The sequence below is a fragment of the Melozone crissalis genome, unplaced genomic scaffold (genome assembly GCF_028551555.1).
Source record: "Melozone crissalis strain CALT ecotype California unplaced genomic scaffold, PUWL_Pcris_2 ptg000032l_1, whole genome shotgun sequence".
NCBI classification, from domain to species: Eukaryota; Metazoa; Chordata; class Aves; order Passeriformes; family Passerellidae; genus Melozone; species Melozone crissalis.
Genome location: NW_026535810.1, coordinates 2280464 through 2300527, shown reverse-complemented (window position 1 = coordinate 2300527; position 20064 = coordinate 2280464). Strand labels below are relative to the sequence as shown.

The following is a 20064-nucleotide window of genomic DNA, read 5'->3' as shown; positions in this document are numbered from 1 at the left end:
AATTTATTTTTGGCTTTCTTTTTTTTTTTTTTTTTTTTTTTGGCTGTTCTAGAAGCAGCTGGGCACAAATTACTTTCACTCCAATGCCATTATTATTTTCATACCACAGTTAAAGCTGTGCTGAGGGTGCTGTGAGGTGAGTAGAAATGACACTTCCCTCCAGCACAGAAAATAAATTAGCAAAACCAGAACAAGAAGTTTTCAAGGAAGATCCCATCCTTGTCCCTGTGGGACTGGTGCTCCCACAGCTCCCTGAGCTGAGCCTTGGGGAGCTGAGCCTGATGTGCTGTGCCCACTGGTGCTGCCCTGCACAGCCCCCCAGGATGGATCCTGGAATCAAGATTTGTTTACAGGGTGAGCTAACAAGTTAAGCTAGAGCCAGCACAAGTTTAAACTGATCAGTGACCCAGGAACTGCTTTTGTAGGGACTGGCACATTAAATTCAAACTGCTTTTGTAGGGACTGGCACATTAAATTCAAACTGCTTTTGACATTAAATTCAAACTGCTTCTGTAGGGACTGGCACTTTAAATTCAAACTGCTTCTGTAGGGACTGGCACTTTAAATTCAAACTGCTTTTTAGGGACTGCCACATTAAATTCAGAAGCCTGAGAGTTGCTAGAGCACAGTAAAAGGGACTGCACTTGCTGTGTGATGAGGAAAGAAGGAAGCCCCAGTGGCTGTCGGACATGAGGCGGTGAGAACACCTGCAAACAGGTTCTGAGGAATGAGCAGTGACTCCTGTGTGCCTCTGACTGCCACAATCCAAGATTTGGGATCTGGTTCTGTCCAACAAGGCTCTGAGGAGCCCAGAGAGTGCAAGAAAAGCATCAAGAGGCTGAGGGCTGCTCTCCACACACTGCATTGCTCAGTTCCTCCTCCTCCCAGACTGCAGATGGGGTTTTCAAGCTCTTGCAGCCTGCTCACAGCACAAGTGTCCAGTCACTGATGGAGCTTTTCTGGTGCTGGTAAATCAGCAGCTCCAAAATCCCCCAAAATGCCTTCACTGTGCAGCTGGGTGTGAGAGCAGACACAAAACACTGGGTGAAAAGCTGAAAGGACACAGACAGCTCCTGGCAGCTCAGGCTGCTGAATCAGGCAGAGACTCCTGCAAACGCTGCTCAGCACTGCAGGAGCCAGGACAGAGGGAGAGGCTGCTCAAGGCAGGTGTTTCAGCTCCAAAATGAATACATGCAGATGAATCCTCTGGGTTTTTCACTGAAGGGGGTGCACAAGTGTATTTCAAGAGCTGGAGAGAGACATCAGGACACAAAGGTAAGTTGGGCAGTAAGAGGTTTCGAGAGGATGTGTGGTTTGAGTTAAAAATGAACACAGCCAAGCACCACAGATTTTCCAATCATGTTTATTTTTCCTGTAGCCCACAGACACAGTTGGATCTGGCGACAGAGCAGATTCTATTTTTCCATAAAGTGTCCATGTGACATCAAGCCCAGGCTAATACTGTCATCAAAGGCATTCAGAGGGGGCAGCAGCAGAAGCAATGGGAGATGCTGGGAGGACGCCAGACAGCAAGGCACAAGGGCAGGGAGCACCTCCTCTCCCACTGCCACAGCAGAGACAGGGTGCAGATATGCATAAAGGCATTTTCCTCATCAATACCAGACAAACACAGCACCATGCAACACAGCCTGCAGCTGGAAGTGGGTGGGGAGCAGGATATGGATTGTTATTGCAGTTCTTGTTGGGAGCTGTGTGTGCAGGGCAGGGGGAGAGCCCAGGGCTCAGCAAAGCTCCCCAGGGGCTTTTGCTTGCTGGAGGGAACCACAATCCTCAGGGTGCACCTAGCGGGACACACCTCTCCCTTAGAGCCAGATCCACGTTTCAAATGCAGTTTGAGTACCTGAAATGCTGTGGGAAGAGACATCTGTCTGCTTTCTTTGCAGGAGGTGGGCTGCTGTGGTGTCTCATCAGGTTGAGGTTCCTTCCCAGCCCTCCCTCCCAGCTCTGGCCCAGACCTGCACCTTGCTGTCCAACAGCATCACCTCAAACATCATTTCCCTTCTGAAGGGAGAGTGGAGGAACACCTTCTCCTGAGCACACTCTGCTGCTCCCAATCTCCCTCCTCCCTCCAGCCCAGGTCCCACAGAGCCCCCAGCCCACGCTGTGTGTGCTGTACAGCTGCACAGGGCAGGGCCTGGGCTGTGGGTGCAGAAGGGTGGCACACACACACACACACACACACACACGGCATCGCTCCCTTTGACTTTGTTTCACCCAGCCACAAACCTTCCAGCACCAGAATCCTCCTCTGCCAAGTGGTTCCTTCATCCCAAGCAATCTGCACAGCAGCAGAGAGTCTCCACAGTGCAGGGCAACTCGTGCAGCCCTGCTGGCGGCTGGCACCTTTGCTCAGCCCTGGAGACTGAGAGGAAGGCTTTGGAAAGGCAGGGCAGCTCCTGCAGCCAGCACCACGCCCTTGTCTCAGCCACTCACTGTACAAATGGACAACACACACGCGTTATTTACAGCCCGTTCTCACATGATGGAGCAGCTCTTGGCTCGGTCTTTCCTCATCTCTGTGTCACTCAGGAAGTCTGTCCTGCCAGGCATCTGTGACGCCCGCTTCAGTCCCCGCTTGGAGTTGCTGCGTTTCAGGTTCTTGTGCACCCTGTTGACCGAGGCCAGCGTGGTCAGGTGGAACACGTCCCTCACGCTGTTCTCTGACACCTTGGAGGAGCATTCTGCATAGGCCACCGCCCCAATCTGCCGTGCCAGCGCGCTGCCCTGCGGCCAGAGAGAGCAGCAGCGAGGGGACAGCGTTAGGGCACCGAGGAGCAAGTGTAAAAATGTGTATTTTATTGGCCTTTCGCAATAAAATGGTCATTTAAATGAATACTGTTAGGAAAATTAACCCACAAAATGTGTATTTTATGATTGGCTTTTTGCATTAAAATGTTTATTTAAATGAATACTGTTAGGAAAATTAACCCACAAAATGTGTATTTTATGATTGGCTTTTCGCATTAAAATGAATACTGTTAGGAAAATTAATCCACAAACATCAGAGGCTTATGTCCAAAAAGGAGGCAGAGGAGTCCTTTTGCTTCATTCAAATAAAGGGACAAGCCATGGGGCATTGTCCTGGGATCTCTCAAATTTTTGGAGGACTCAGCCTCCCTTTTTCTCCCAATTTCCCACATTTCCCTCTCTCTTTCCCCATTGGCTGAGGCACTTGAGAGGTAAAAAATTCCCAATACACCTGATACTGAAGATTTCCCTCTAATGCATAACCCTCCCTTTTGTTAGGAAAATTAATCCACAAACATCAGAGGTTTATGTCCAAAAAGGAGGCAGAAGAGTACTTTTGCTTTATTTGAATAAAGGGAGAGGCCACGGGGCATTCCCCTGGGATTTCTCCAATTTTTGGAGGATGCTGTCACTGTGATATTTTATGAAAAATCCCTTTGCCAGGATCTTTTCTCCTGAAAAGCTGGGAAGCTTCAGCTTCTCCATGTTTTGCTGCTCTGGAATGTGATTTGGAGAATTGTTTGACCAGCATTTGAATTTTCTTTAATTAATGGCCAATCACAGCCAGTCTGTGTCAGACTCTCTGAGTCTGTCACAAGATTTTATTATCATTCCTTTCTAGCCTTCTGATGTCTCCTTTCTCTTTCTTTAGTATAGTTTTAGTATAGCATTTTTAATATAATATATATCATAAAATAATAAATCAGCCTTCTGAAACATGGAGTCAAGATTCTCATCTCTTCCCTTGTCCTGGGGACCCTCAAACACCACCACAGGACTCAGCCTCCCTTTTCATCCCAATTTCCTTCTCTCTTTCCCCAATGGCTGAGGTACTTGAGAGGTGAAAATTCCCAATACACCTGATACTGAAGATTTCCCTCTAATGTATAACCCTCCCTTTTAATTTTTAATTCTTATGGAATTTAGGGGCTTTTCTTCCCCATTGTTTCTTTCATCTTTCAATGTCTAATTTCATTTATCAGCAAACCTGAAGTCACTGGGAGCAGAAAGAGCTGCACTGAACTGGAGATGCAGAAGGACAACACTCCCCTTTAGCCAGTCCAGCTTGTCAAATCAGGCACTTCCACCTGCTTTAAGAAATGACTTTTTTGGCTACTAACTGGCTGGCTGCTCAGCAGAGCATCAGAAATTGGGTCTTCTAGAGCTGGGGACAAGAGTGGTGGAAACAAGAACAGCTCCAAACCCCTGAGCCATGACCAAACCATCTGCAGAGCAAGGCTTGGGTGCAGTGGGTGGCAGGGCAGAGCTGTCCCCTCCCTGGGCACTGCCCAAACCCACCTGCTCGTGTGTCACGGGGATGAGGCGCTGCTTGGAGAGCTCCCTCAGGGTGTTGAGGTCTGTCCTCATGTCCAGCTTGCAGCCCACCAGCACGATCTTGGCGTTGGGGCAGAACTCCTGCGTCTCCCCTTGCCACTGCGGAGGAAAGGACGGGTTCTGGTTGGTGTGGCTTCTCCAAACAGGGTGTCACAACTGTTCAAACACTGATTAGCATAGCAGGGCTCTTTAATGACTGCCACTGTCATGGATGGAATGGCCAAAGTACCCTTCATGCCTGCCTGCTCCAGATTATTGCTCAAATCTGGGACCCCAAGGGTCAACAGGGCCAGTGGAGGGCTCTTTGCACACTCACACACTATTCATTAATGGGAGCCACCTGTTAAAGACATTATGATGTTCAGAGCACAGCTATCGCCAGGGAAATGAAGAATTGAAGCAATGGAAAGAGAAGGCCAGGGCAAACATCCATGTCCTTCATATAAATGACTCTTTCCAGAGCTCCCAAAGTGAATGCCTGATGTCAGTTGTGTCTGCAGCAGTAAATAAATCCATCACCTGTGACCTCCCCCGGGGGGAGACCTGCACAGCTCCATCAGCATGTCAATGCCCCAGTCACTTATCTAGTGCTGCTGATGTAGAGAGCAGATAATAAATAGAGATTACCCCCAGCTGAAGTGTCACTTGGAATTAGCAATTTCCTGCTACAATAACTCAGGGTTAAGGTCCACCCTGGGCAATTAGAAGCAGAAACAAACCCAAGCCACCAAGCCCAGTGTCCACAACCTCGTGGGGAAGGGAGGGCTAAAAACCACCCAAATGTCATTCAACCAGTATCAGACCAAAGCCACTGCAAAATATGAAAAACCTTATTTTCTATCAGGAGATTGTCTTAGGTATCTGTTCGCCAAGACCTCAGGTACCCCCAGCCCCTGGGCAGGTCATGGTGCTGCAGCCACAGACTTCCACAACCTCACAATGAACAGATCCACTTCTTTTGGAGCTTTCACTCTAATTTATATGCAAAATATAAAAAAATCTTTTTTTTTTATCAGGAGATTGTCTTAGGTATCTCCAGGAATTTGCTTGCCCCAGGACTTAGGCACCCCCAGCCCCTGGGCAGGGTTCTGGAGGTCATGGTGCTGCAGCCACAGACCTACACAACCTCACAATGAGCAGACCCGCTTCTTTTGGAGCTTTCACTCTAATTTATGTGCAAAATATGAAAAATCTTATTTTCTATCAGGAGACTGTCTTAGGTATCTCCAGGTATCTGCTTGCCCAGGACATTGACTCCCCAGGATTCAGGCACCACCAGACCCACACAACCTCAGAATGAACAGACAGACCCACTTCTTTTGGAGCTTTCACCCTAATTCCTGTGAAGGACTTGAGCTACAAGGTCTGTCACACCTGGCAGAGGGCTCTACAGTGACACAGGGCTCCCTGTTCTATGGAGACAGCTGTGACCTCTTCCTGCATGACTGACACCTCTGGGAGCCCAAACCCTGTTGTGCTATCAAGACTTGTCAGGACCAAAGCACCACTCCATGAAATCTTGTTCTGCATGAAAGGCAGAGCTGCTTCTTGCACTCCCTCAGATGCCTCTGCCCCTTCAACTGTACATGCTGTACAGCAGCCCAGGCATCAGAGGGGAGGCATTAATAAAGGTTTCCTCTGCTGGATTTTTGCCTGAGGCTTGAACAGGAAATGTTATTTTCCTTATTTGCCTGATATCACAAGCTAAAACCCATTTCAGCTTCATGGTGTCTTAGGAATTTTCCTCGCTGCCATAAGGCTGTGAGCCTGCACCAAAGGAAACAAGGCATCTACTCAGAGGCACTTAAGAAATCCCCTGGGATTTAGGGTTTATTTTAAGTTACCATATCAAAAAAACATTGCCTAGCAGCCCTCCAAACATCTGTGAGGCTGTACAGGGAAAGCCATGCACTGAGCAGGGTGGACTCACATGAAGATTGTGCAGAGAGACAAATAACTCCCAGCCCCACCTAATTATTGAGAGGTTTGTATTTCATTAAGGTCCAAGTGATTCACTTGGACCAATTCATTATTATTCTGCTGACTCCCAAGCTGAGCAGTAAATTCTTTGAGTCCACATGAAACACCCTCCCTCCACCCAGCCTGCTTGGTACCCAGGAACTGCTCTGGAAGCCAACACTGAGCCATTGACCAATTTATCTGAAGGGTCTTTGTCCCCTCAGCAGGACACTCCTGAGACAAAGCCCCACTTCTCAGCCCTCCCAGCAGCTGAGTCAGAGGCACTTGCTTCAGCACATTTGGCAAAATGTGGAGAGGCCAAGAGGCCAGGCAGCACAATGTGCCATGTTCAGGCCATGGCCATTCCAGCCCTGGGGCTCTGAGGAGAACAGCCATGGGAGCTGCTGCTCTGTGGTGCTTTTCATGCTTTGGTGTCCCAGAGAGTGTCACAAACGAGATGCCAGCCCCTCAGAACAGGATGCAGCTGCCAGATGCTGTCCTGCACAGCACAACCACAGCTCCCTGAATTCCTGCACAGCACAACCACAGCTCCCTGAATTCCTGAATTCCTGCACAGCACAACCACAGCTCCCTGAATTCCTGCACAGCACAACCACAGCTCCCTGAATTCCTGAATGCCTGCACAGCACAACCACAGCCCCCTGAATTCCTGCACAGCACAACCACAGCTCCCTGAATTCCTGAATTCCTGCACAGCACAACCACAGCTCCCTGCATTCCTGCACAGCACAACCACAGCCCCCTGAATTCCTGCACAGCACAACCACAGCTCCCTGAATTCCTGAATTCCTGCACAGCACAACCACAGCCCCCTGAATTCCTGAATTCCTGCACAGCACAACCACAGCCCCCTGAATTCCTGCACAGCACAACCACAGCCCCCTGAATTCCTGCACAGCACAACCACAGCTCTCTGAATTCCTGCACAGCACAGCCACAGCTCCCTGAATTCCTGCACAGCACAACCACAGCTCCCTGAATTCCTGAATTCCTGCACAGCACAGCCACAGATCCCTGAATTCCTGCACAGCACAACCACACACCCTGAATGCATGGAGGGAAGCAGGGCACAGCAGGACCAAGAAAACCATTTACCCTCCTTCCTCTGAGCAGCATTTGGGGCTGCTGGACTTGACCCCACCTCAGAGGAAAGCCTTGTGTGGGACCTTCTCCCAGAAGTGACCCACTGGGGACCAGCCAGGGGTGCCCCACAGCAGATCCCCAGCCCTGAGAGACTCTCTGGGACCTGCCAGCTGCAATATCAGCTCTGCTGAAAGGAGCAGGTAGGAAATTTCAGCTGCTCCCAGTGCCAGGGCAGGCTTAGGGCCCTGCCTGCTCTCCAGGCCAGTGGCATTGTGCCATCTCAGCTCAATAATTCACTCCAAATTCAGCACCACAGCTCATCATTTCTGTTGACGAGCTCTAGAGAACTGATTGCTGTCTTTTTCACTGTGCAGATGCTGAACTGAGGGGAGAGCCAAAAAACTGAGCGCTCTGCTTGCTTGGAAACAGGCACCAGAGGCTCCTTCCCAGCTGCTGCAGGCCATCCACAGCCACTGCTGGTTCTGCTGACAGAAATCCACTGCTGGTTCTGCTGACAGAGATCTTCCAAGGTTTTGATGGAAAACAGAGCAAATACCAGCATTTCCCTCTGCCCCCACATTTGCAGGTGTGAACACAGACCCCACAAACATGCTGCAAGCTGCCACGATCCCCCTAGGTTCCTTCCAAATGAAAATATTCTGCATTCTGCACAGACCAAGCAGAGCACCTGACCATCCTCCTCTGAACTCCAGGCACGGCCATGGGGCCAGACATTCTCATAAATCTATTTAAAGAAGAAATATCTGGCAAGGTTCTACCATTTGAGGTCAAATCCTTGCAAAACAGATAGCACAATTTTAATTTTACAGCCTAGGCTCACAGTTTAGAAGTCCACTTGCATAACAGAAATTGGCTTTTTTGCAGGATCAGGCTCCAGCTGTGAAACACAAATCCTAAAAAGATGCTGTCAAGTGTTTAAAGTCTACAATTGCTTTCACAGTATTAGTTTGTACATTTTTCTATTTTTTATGTCAAAACCTATTGTCACAGACATATTTTATGAAAAATCCTTTCATTAGAATTTTTTCTCCTGAGAAGCTGAGAGACCTCATGAACAAAATGTAAACAATGGTTATCTGCTGCTGTGGGATGCAACAGGTGCATCTGTGATTGGTCTCATGTGGTTGTTTCTAATTAATGGCCAATCACAGTCTCGGACTCTCTGGTCAGTCACAAGATTTTATTATCATTCCTTTCTTTTTCTTTCAAGCCTTCTGATTAAATCCTTTATTTTATTATTTTAGTATAGTTTTAGTATATAATTTTCTTTTAATATAACATATATCATAAAATAATAAATCAGCCTTCTGAAACATGGAGTCAAGATTCTCATCTCTTCCCTCATCCTGGGACCCCTGCGAACACCACCACATATTATTGTTGTCTGAAAATGCAGTCTTTTAAAAGAACAACATTACTGTTAACTTTTTAAAACACAGTGTTTCAAAGGACAGGATTAGACCTTTTCATATCTTTTTGACTACAGAGGCCAGAGCTCTGGGCACAGGTGTGACGGTGTTCACAGGAGTCTTAGGATGAGGGAAGAGACGAGGATCTGACTCCATGTTCAGAAGGCTTGATTTATTATTTTATGATATATATTACATTAAAACTACACTAAAACAATAGAAGGAAAAGTTTCATCTCAGAAGGCTAGGCTAAGCTAAGAATAGAAATAAAAGAATGATAACAAAGGCAGCTGCCTCAGACTCTCTGTCCAAGCCAGCTCCCGGTGATTGGCCATCAATTACAAACAACCACATGAGACCAAATCACAGATGCACCTGTTGCATTCCACAGCAGCAGATAACCAACATTTTGTTCCTGAGGCCTCTCAGCTTCTCAGGAGGAAAAATCTTAAAGAAAAGATTTTCATAAAAAGACGCCTGTGACACACAGGGACACCACGGTGGGGCAGAGCACCCCCCTGGTTGTTGGACACTCACCTTTTTGAGCACACTGTCCAGGGTTTTAGGGTGTGATGGGCAGAGCACCCCATGGCTGCTGGCACTCACCTTTTTGAGCACATTTTCCAGGGTTTGAGGGCATGGTGGGGCACAGCACCCCTCTGGTTGTTGGACACTCACCTTTTTGAGCACACTGTCCAGGGTTTCAGGGCGGCTGATGTCAAAGCAGATGAGCACAGCGTCCGAGTCGGGGTAGGCCAAGGGCCGCACGTTGTCGTAGTAGGCCGAGCCTGTGGAGAGGAGTGGGGTCAGTGTTAAAATAAAATTCTGGTTTGAAAGAGACCACATGCCATAAGGTTCAGCATAGCTGGATTAGCAGAGGATTTTAGTTCCTTTGTTTAGGCATGGAAGTCAGATGTTTTGTCCTTGTTTTCTTATATTTACCCCTTGACAGAGTGAAAGGGCACGTTTTACATCCCTCCCCCTGCCTGGTGGATCTGGCAAGTGCTGCTGATGCAGGAGGGCTCAGCCTGGCTCACCACTCAGCCTGGATTCCATCACCCCTCACAGCAAAGAGGTGAGGCTGAGAGAAGACAGAAAATGCTGCTGCTGGGTTTGTATCCTCCCTTGCTATCTTTATACAGGAGAGCTTGCTCACAAAGGTGGTGAGAATTTGTGACAGGTAAAAATGGATTGCCTTCTTTCTGGATTTGTGCTGGGAAAAGTCAGACAGATTGGTTTTGGTGTATAAAAGAAGTGACAGGGTTTGGTGAATGAGCTATAAATGGAAGGGGATGATTCTGCATTCCACAGGAACTCTGTGAGCAGGCAAAGAGCCCAGCCTGAATCATTCACTTCTTATATTTCTATATTTCTTCTACCACACACATGTGCACACACATATCCCTTCAATGCAAATTTCAGGCAGGAAGGTCACTGTGCCACAGCATTTTTATTTGCCCTGCACTCTGCTGGTGAGTGCAAACACTCAGCAAACACTCATGGAGCAATCAGCCTCACTATATAAAACCAAAGCAGTGGTTTTAAGTAGCAAAGACAAATAACTTAAATTTCCTGGAGGGATGAGAAGCAGATTTTATTTATGGGAAGAGGAAACAGAGACAGCAGAGTCCTTGTTGAATCTGCCTCCTCCAAAAGCAGGATTGCCATCCTGGGCTGAGGAAGCCAGACCTGCTTCCTGCTGCAGCTCCTTGGGATGTCAGGAGCTGGCACCTTCCCACCCCTGGAGAAAGGTGCAGAAAGGTGTCAGGTGGCTCCTCAGTGAAACTCAGCACCTGATGAATTATGGATGAGGGTGGCTTATGTTTCTGGAAGGATGGAAATCTGCCTGGGCTGGGCACCAGAGGAGAGTGGGCTGATTCTCTGCAGGTCCTGTGTGCACAGGGGCTCAGTCCCCCAGCACAGCACAGCTGGAGCTCTGCAAACACCTGGGCAGCAGAGCCTGGTGCTCCTCTCTCTGCCCAGAGCCCACACGGGGCAGGCTGAGGGCTTGGTGGAGCCTCCCCAAACCCTGCCCAGTGCCAGGGGCTGGCCATGCAGCTCAGACCATGGCACCAACCACAGCAGAGCTCCAGGGCTGTGACCACACAGCCCCTGCCACTCCACACAGCCAGGGGAAGGTGCCCTGGATTTGATGTGCAATTGGATTTCCAAAAAATTGGCTCCTGGTGTCTGCAGCTCTTACAGCCAGCCCAGAGGAGCAAAGGCACCTGCAGCTCTTGCAAAGTCACTGGGAAGGGAAGGGGTTTGGAACAGCACAGGAGAAACAGATCCTGACCTCTGCAGAGCCCAGCCCTCTTCCTGGAGGGAAAATCAAGCTCCCTAATGGAAAGGAGCCAGTCCCTGTGGCATCTTGGGCAGCTCTGGGGACAGGGATGCCAGGCAGGCAGGCAGGGTGAGCCAGGGTGCAGAGGTTTCTGAGCTCTCCTCAGGCTCACACTGCTGCAGCTCACACCTGGCAGAGTCACAGCACTCCCCATGGCACAGCCACATGAGCCAGCCCTGCCCAGCCCAGGGCTGCTCTCACAAGCAGCACCAAGCAGCGCTGAGCTCCCCTTTGAACAGGCTCTTCTGTTTGCCACGAGCTGGGAGCACAGGACAGGAGATCCAGGGCTGATCTGCATGCCTGAATCAGCCCAGCCCTTTATCTGAGCCCTGCCCTCTCCCCCATGCACACAGAGCTCTCTGCCTCCAGACAGGGGCCCTGGTGCTGGAGGAAACGTTCCCACGCACATCCTCTCCCTGCAGCTTCTCAGCTTTACATAAACACTTGAGATAAATCTACCCCCTCCCAGCCAAGGAATGCTCCTTTTGTAGGGGCAGCTTCGGCTCATTCAGCACAGACAGTGCCACAGCAAACTGTATCATAGCAACCTGCTGCTCCTCAGCAGCCAGCCAGCTCCTCAGGGCTGCTGCAGCCCCCCAGATCCCACAGGACCCCCACAGACCCACCCCAGTGCCAGGAATCATGCCAGGAGTCCTGCTCTCATCACCTGGACCACAGGAGAGACTCCCGTGCTGAGGGAAGGGAAGCAGGAGGTAAAGAACCTGATTTTTTAAATGAGATCAGAATTTGCTTCACATTCATTACCTGCAAAGAGCAGGAGTCACCCCTGGCACCTCAGCTGGCATTCAGCAGCCTCTGCCCACCTCAGTGCTGCCCTGTGGGGCAGAGGAGCTGCATTGCTCCCAGCCAAGGTAATCCCCAGTTTGCTCTGCAGACATCTCTACTGAATCAGAAAATTCTCTTTTGCATCTATTACTTTTTCATTGCATTTGACAACTAAAAAAAAACACCAAAACAACACCTCCCCCCCTGCCCCAAAACCCCACCTAAACAATCAAAAAAAGCCAGAGCCTTCAACTCCAGCTCTCCAGTTTTATGGATTATGAGCACTTGACACCTTACAGATCCTCCAGCAAGACACTCCAGAGATCACAGTCTGGCAATTCCACACACACACAAGAGCCCAAGGCTGGTGTGTCTGCAGATTCAGCCTTCCTTCACTGCATGAGTCATTCTCCCACTTGGCATCCAGGTCTGCAAGAAACAGGACCTAAGTGCATCTGTTCATGATTAAAGAGAAAACTGGAGCAAGCCTACAACCAGCTTAAAAATAAAATTCCCACTGTTGTCTACAACACAAGCACGAGTGGCTCCTCTCTGCCCTTGCCTGGTAGATCCTGCAGTGCCTGGCACTGCAGCTCAGAGATGCCACTCTTGGGCAGGGGGCTGCAATGTGCTGTTTCATCTCCACCAACGTGGTGCTAATCTTCATTTGCTCCTCATTAGCTGTTCTGGAGATGATGAGCCTCTCACACAGGCACCCTCCATCCAACAATAGGGAAAGCCAGAGTGCTTGCAGAGCCATGATCTGCTCTGCAAGGGGCTCCCAGAGCCCAGCTCTGGCTGAATCAGGGATGAGCACTGCCAAGACCTCAATTTCTCAGCAGCACACTTGGGGGGCTCTGAAAGCTCTCCCCAAAGAGGGAGCAGTGCCGAGGCACACGCTGCTTTCTGCAGGCACTGCCAAGAGCAGCCTTCATGGAATGAAACACAAACCCGTCCCAGCTTTCTGCAGGGCTACACTGACAACACAGAGAGTTCTGGGTCACCTCCCCACACAGAGGTGCCAGAGGAGCCTTTAGAGATGGCAGAGGATGTGCACTCTGCCAGACAGATCCCAAGAGGGCAAAGCTGCCAAAGCAGGAGCAAGTCAACAGCCCCAGGACTTGCAGAACCTTCTGGCCTGGCTGAACTTTGACATTTGTCTTGCTTGTGGCAACATCACTGCAAACCCCTGAAGTGTAGGAAAGGAGGAAACTGCTCTGTGACATAGAATAAACACTCTTCTGGGAAATGCACAACTGAAAGAAAACCCCAGCTCATCAGTTTGGACAATTAACCTCTGCTCCTAATTCCTGCAACGCACGTACAGAAATGAGTGAATTACTAAAGAGCCCAGCTGGCACACCTTCAGGATGAAGGCAATGCTATTTGCATAGGCTGAGGTGGCATTTCTGGGCCCTTCTCCAGACCTTATTACTGGAAGCCTGCCCCTCAGGAGGAGGCAGTTCTGCTGGATTTACCAGTGCAAGGAGGAATCCCCAGCTCAGGCAGGCACTGAGCTCTCCTGCCCCATCCCAGCCCTGTGTCCTGCCTCATCTGTGGCCACAGAAGCTTGCTCAGCTGCAAAACTTCCCTCCAGCAGCTGTGAGGAGCCCCTGAAAGCTCCTGGGGCAGCATCACTGTGGGGGTGTTGGAGGGAAGGCATGAGAATCTTGACTCCATGTTTCAGAAGACTGCTTTATTTTATTATATCTATTGTATTTCAGAAGGCTGATTTATTATTTTATTATATACATTATATGAAAAGAAAATGATACACTAAAACTACACTAAAGAGAAAGGAGACATCAGAAGGCTAGAAAAGAATGACAATAAAACCTTGTGACTGCTCACAGCCTCGACACAGCTGGACCTGTGTTTGGTCATCAAGTAGAACAATTCACATGAGACCAAGCAGAGATGCACCTGTTGGTAAACCATCTCCAGACCACATTCTAAGCCATCAGAGAGTTATTTATATTTATTTTCTGAGGCTTCTCAGGAGAAAAATCCCAGTGAAAGGGTTTTCATAAAATATGTCAGTGACACATCAGAGGGTGTCTGGCTCGGCAGGAGTGGCAGGACTGCCCTCCCAGCCTTTCCATGCCTGCAGCAGCTGAGCAGGGAGACAAATGGGGGTCACAGGTCCCTTCCTGGCACTCCTGCCATGCCACAAGGGCAGCTGGCATCGCCACAACCTGCCTGCCACCCTTTCTGCAGGGGACAACAGGGACCCAGAGGGGCAACAGCACAGGCAGCACACACAGGGAACAGGGCTGCATGGACACAATTCTCATGGAGCAGTGCTGCTCATTTCAGGGTTACTGCTCACAGGCATCAGATCCCTCCCCAGGCATGTGGCTGCCAGATAAGGTTTCTTCCCACAGGGGAGGCTGGGCCTGTACACTTGCAAAGTTTAATGGAGTGGAGATTTTTATCTTCAGAATCTGGGGCAAGAGGAGCAGGGAGAGCAGAGCACAGCAGAGAGCAGATCAGCTCTGGGCTGTGGGAAAGGGGTCAGCACCTGAGCTGGGAACAAACCCACCCCACAGAACATTCCTCTTTATTCACAAGGTCACAGCAGCCAGCAGGGCCAGCCAGTTGTCACTAAAAGCAAATGTTCCTCCGCATCCTCACAACTCCCAGGACATCTCATGGCCCCACAGAGGTTTGAGCCTCACAGATCTGGAGGGGACAAAGGATGGATGATGCCAGAGCAGAACCAGCCTCCATCCCTGAGCCACAGAGCACTGCAGCATGCCCACACTGTGCCCAGCCCAGAGAGGAGATCCTCCTGGGCACTGCCCTGGCATGCCCTGTCATGCCTTCCCAAGGTCCATCCTCCACCCACTTCAGTATCAGCATTTCTGCTGCAACCCTTTAAAGTTCTGTCTGACTGGTTGCTGACCTGCATGGGAATGTGACCCAGCTGTATTTTTAGGATTAACTACATATTTGTGCTGAGGCACAACACAAGCACGCTGCTTTTAGGCTCTCAGTCTGAACAGGAAGCATGGGAGGAGCTCTTTTGGTATGGAAAGGGCAGCTCCACATTTTCTGTGTGCCTCAGAGTGAAGTCTTTCTGAGACAGGACTTGTTCTTACATTGGGAAGAGGCAGCCATGGCAATCCTGGAGCTGCACCCTGGGAATCCAGGCACAGCCAGCCCCAGCATCCATGGAGATGCCATTGCCAAACTCAGCCCCTTTCAGCTCTCTAATCTCATCAACATTCCTCAGTAGCTCCCTTAAAAGAAGGATCTGTTATCACAGCCCGTGGGTTCCCACACAGGCCATTCCAAGGCAGACTGTTTGCTGAGCACAGGCAGAGAGGAAGGCGGAGGGGGATTTGCAATTCACAGCGTTATTCTTGTCTTGAAAGCACATCTGCTGAAGAGACAGCGGCTGTGGGGAGCTGGCAGGCACACAGCTCTGCTCTGAGCCGGGCAGGGCACTGCTGAGCCCCTGAGCACTGACCTCTGCAACGCTGCAGGCTGCAGCAGGCACTGCCACTCTCAAGGTCCACAAAGGACAGTCCCCTCCAGCAGCTTCCCAAGGCAGCAGTGACCTCGTGCAGGGCACAGTGCCAGGCTGGCTCTGCCACTGAGCACTGGCAAAGATGTCCCTGCCAGGAGCAGGCAGCTCTGCTCTGCATCAGCTAAAGATGCACCGAGCAGCTCAACGGCCTCAGATCACTCCTGGCTCTGCCTGCCTGCACTTTGAGGCACAAAAGCAGAGCCTCCTAGCAAAGAAGTCAGCACAGTGTAGGTTCCTCACCATTATTATTGAAAACAGAACAAAAAAAATCCACCCAGATACGGGGTAAAACCTCAGAGCTGCCAGCAGCACTGCTGCCAACCCTCAAGCACGGCTTGAGCTCCTCTCTCCCCTTGCTTGCACCCAGTGCCAGGGAAGCTCTGCAGAACAGGGCATTGGGCCAGTCTGGTGGGCGCTGGTCATTGCCACCACGGCCTGGCATTGCCAGTGCACCAGTGGGCAGTGCCAGCTCATGGTGGGAAACACTCCAAGCACAGCTCCCTGGGCAGCAGGGCAGCCCCAAACAGCAGGTCAGCCTGCTCACTGAAGGCTGTCTCTGCCAGAGACCTGCTGAGCACCTCGATGGTTCCACTTCCAGCCCCGGGGACACTCCCTGATCCCACAGGGAAAGTATTATTACCTTGCTGAGGAGAAGCTCCCTGCCCCTGCACGCCCTGGGGGTTACAATGCTCCCTCCCAGACCTGACGCACTCAAACGAAACTCGAAACTCGCCCACTCCTTGCGGAGCATCGCTAATGATCACCAGCCGGGCATCCTCCCCTCCTCCTGCCCCAGGAGCAAAGCACAAAGCTCATCCTGCCGGTCCGGGGCACCCAGCCCTTTGGGAACAGCACTGCCAAGCCATCAGACATCCCACTGAGGAGGAGTTTCCCCCACCACAAGATCCCAGCCCTGTGCAGAGGAGTTGTTTCTGTGCTGAGCGTGTTCAGCCAACGAAAGAATTTGCCAGAAGAGGAACAAGAAGAGCAGCAAAGCACCGTGCCCTCCATAAGGCTCAGGAGCAGAGGAGCCAGGGCATGGCCACTCCATTCCTGCTCCATTCCTGCCCCATGCAGGCTCTGCACCCCTTCCCTCACAGTCAAGGATGTCAAACTGTTTTTCAGTGGAGGCTTTAGCAAACAGCATGTGGCACTTTGGGACAGCAGGCATGGGACATTCCTGGCATGCTGTGACATGGCACCCCAAGCAATTTTACTCCCATGGTCTGAATTGAAACAAACATGAAACACAACCAGCAGCTGCAGATGTTGGACAAGGGGATTTTCTCCCTGGTGCACTCCCAGAGCTAAGTCTCATTTGAGTCCTAGCAGGTTTCACCCTTTTGAAGGATTCTCAGCGCTGGAAACTCTCCAGAGTCACCCTCCAGCCCCAGAAAAGAACAGACAAAGAGTTAAGAGACATTCAAAGAAAATCAGAGCTCCCAATACAATTTGGGAGCCATTCAGTTCTCCATCACTCCCATCCACTCTGTGTCAATATTCCTCTAATGGGAGCTGCTGCCTGCCAGCTGCCAGTGTCACAGCCTGTGTTTGCCACTTAGGAAGGGTCAATTCAGCTCCAAAGGCTGCATTTTCCAACAGGATGACAGGACACAGGGAGCAGGCAGCATCCTGGGCTGGACAGGGCTTACCAGGGGGATGGCTGAGTGGCCAGGCAGACTGCAGCCACACTCAGCCTTCATAAAGGGAGTTTTCCAGGCCAGACTGCACTTTCCCCATCACCCACTGCTGAGAGATGCTCAGCTCACCTTGTGCAGCTTCCAGAGTCTCCAGCTGCTTCCTCAACTAAGTATGGGGTGAGGGAAATTAAGTAAAAATTTAAAAAAAATATATATATCCACCTCCTCTCTCCAGGTGTCTGCTGATTTCTCAGGGAATTTTAGTTCCAATCATTTATCTAAGAGAAGGAGAGCATTTAAAATAGAAAATGTTCCCCTCCTCATGTCAGGATCACCCTTTCTCACTCTTGCTGGGATGGAATTTATCATGAATAATATGAAAAGCAGCTTATAAGAAAGAATAGGTAGCCCAGAGAGAAGGGGAAGTGCCCACCAATGCCTGTAATTCTCCTTGAGGTGGGCAATGAGCTTCTCCTGATCCCTTTAGCTCAGCTGGTTCAACTCTCTATTGTGCAAAACTTCTTTTGCCAAAGCTCCCATTTATAAGGGCCTCTGAAGGCTAGTGAAAACTCAACAGCACTTTGCAGTCTACAGCTAAAAATTTCAGTTTGATTACCAGGGAAAACTGCTGTCTAGTGCTTCGCAGGATTGTTTATTAAGAGCTAGCTCCTGTGTATTTCAAATCAAAGGGAATCTATCTGGAAAACTACCTGATGAACTCTATCTACAGCAAAGCTGTTAAAAAGGTCTGACATTTTTCACAGGAGAAAAGAGGAAGAATCAAAGTCCATTTGGTTTTGGCTGCAGAGACAAATATTGGAAAAACATCTTTTGTCACAAGGGGAAAAACGAGCTTGTGACAGCATCAGATGCAGGTGCCAGATACATCCTTTAAGGACTTTTTATCATGTCCTTTTCTTTAAACATTCCTAAGACCAAAGCAAATCATTCTGGAGGATTCCTAAAAAGCAAACAGCACTTCAAACGTGCTTCTACACCCTGCAAAGATGAAGTTTTTTATATCAAACACAGATCCTCAAGAGCAAAGCCATTCAGTGCCTAGCAAAGATAACCCACCACATCCCCTCCAAGGCTGCAGAAGCCCAAGTTTGGAACTCCCCCAGCCATGGGGGTGCACAAGCTGTGGGTGAACACTCATGTGCACCCCAGTGACCACCCCCGAGTCCTGGAGCACCCTCAGCAGCTTCAAGGAGCCCTCTGCAGCCCGGGACCAGCCAGGATGGTTTCACATGTGAGAGTCTCCAAACCAGCCCAGCAGCAGCCACGCTGCAAGGGCTTCCATGCAACCACCACTCTGTGCTTCAAGCACAGCTCCTGGTCAAACACCAAGAGCCAACACTTCATCCCCAGGAGCCAGCGTCCTCATGGCTCACATCACAGCACACAGCCTGCCAGCAAAGCTGAATCCAATTCCCATTTTGTCTCAGGGAATAAAAATCAGCAAAGCAAGGTCTCTTAGGTCAGGAAGCTCCAGAAGAAGATTCAAGTATATTTTACATGTTTGGGCTAGCCCAAGACTCAGTAAAGCCACTACTCTAGGCAGAGCTATGCTAATCCTATAGCTGTCATTTAATGAAGGCAAAATTACAGCAAGGAATCTGAATGAACAACAGGAAAAGAAAGTCCTAAGTCATGTTTTCACTTACTACTGCTCTTGGACACTGAGAGCACTTCATTTATCATCAGGATACCAAAAATTAAGAGACTATGGGGAAAGAGCACCAGCAAGCACACGATGTATATTCATCAGCAGAGCACAGCATTCAGCTGCACTGCCCGTACAAAAGGACGCAAAGATAAATCAGAAAGTGCCTGTGAACTTTGCGGGATGCCAATATTTCCATTAGCTCTGCATCACGCACTCCTCCCGCAACTCGTGCCTCCCCCGGGGCAGGAGCAGGCACAAAGTTTGGGACGGGTCTCGGTGGGCTGGGACAGCCGTGCCCGGCGCTGTGAGCAGAACCACAACCGAGGACACAAAGAGGCAAAACCAATCCGAGCCAAAAAGACGCCAGAGAGCCCCGGAGGCTCTGTGGCAGCACCAGGGCATCTCTCCTCCATCAGCACTCCCATTCCTCCCCGTTCCCCCGGCCTCAGGGCTGCAGCCGCAGCCGGCTCTGTTCGCTGTCCCCGCTGCAGGGACAAGGGAGCGCCGCCCGCCCGGCGCTACCGGCGCTGCCCCGGGAGGCTCGCAGGGCTCGGAGGCGCTGCCCCAGCCCGGCCCGGCGGCTCCGGGAACGGTGGGAAGGACGAGTCCGGCCCCGCCACCCCCGCGCACCCCCGGCCCACCTGAGGTGTCCCACATGTTGAGCTCGGTGCGCTGCTTGTCGATCTCGAAGCTGGCCGTGTAGTTCTCGAAGACGGTGGGCACGTAGCTCTGGGGGATGAGGGGAGAGCACAGGTGAGCCCGGGGGAGCTGAGGGGAGCCCGGCCCGCCCTCCCGCAGCCCTCCCGCACCTCGGGGTAGCAGTCCTTGGCGAAGACGTGCAGCAGCGCGGTCTTGCCGCACTGCGTGTCCCCCACCACCACGATCTTGCAGCGCGCCAGGTGCCCCTCCATGGTGCGGGGCCGCCGCGCCCGCTCCGCCGCCGCTTTACCGGGCCGGCCCCGGCCTGGCCGCGCCCCCGGCCCCGACGGCACCAACCAGGCGCGGAGCCGGCGCTGGGCAGGGCCGAGCCGCCACGGCCGCGGCCCCGGGAGCCGCCCCCCGCCGGCCCCGCCGCCCCGAGGGGCGTCCCCTCCGTGCTGCCGCCGCTTGTCGCCAGCCCCGGGGCACGGCGTGGAGGATCCGGGGTGTCCGGGATGGGCTCGCAGCTCCGGGATGGGCCCACACCCCTGGGATGGGCCCACACCCCCGGGATGGACCCATAGCCCCGGCCCCACGCTGCCTGGAATGGGCCCACATCCCCGGAATGGTCCCACAGC

The 20064-nt window shown here is 51.2% G+C and overlaps 1 protein-coding gene across 1 annotated transcript; it reads right to left on the bottom strand.

Annotated features, from left to right (window-relative positions):
- Positions 1 to 1347: 1347 nt before the first annotated feature.
- Positions 1348 to 19732, bottom strand: RND2 (Rho family GTPase 2). Its single transcript, XM_054281491.1, has 5 exons — positions 19597 to 19732; positions 19429 to 19516; positions 9495 to 9604; positions 4288 to 4422; positions 1348 to 2745 (listed from the first exon to the last, which is right to left on the bottom strand). Exons 1-5 carry the CDS (start codon positions 19696 to 19698, stop codon positions 2497 to 2499), a joined length of 684 nt encoding a protein of 227 aa, XP_054137466.1. The 5' UTR covers positions 19699 to 19732; the 3' UTR covers positions 1348 to 2496.
- Between the last annotated feature and the right edge of the window lie 332 nt (positions 19733 to 20064).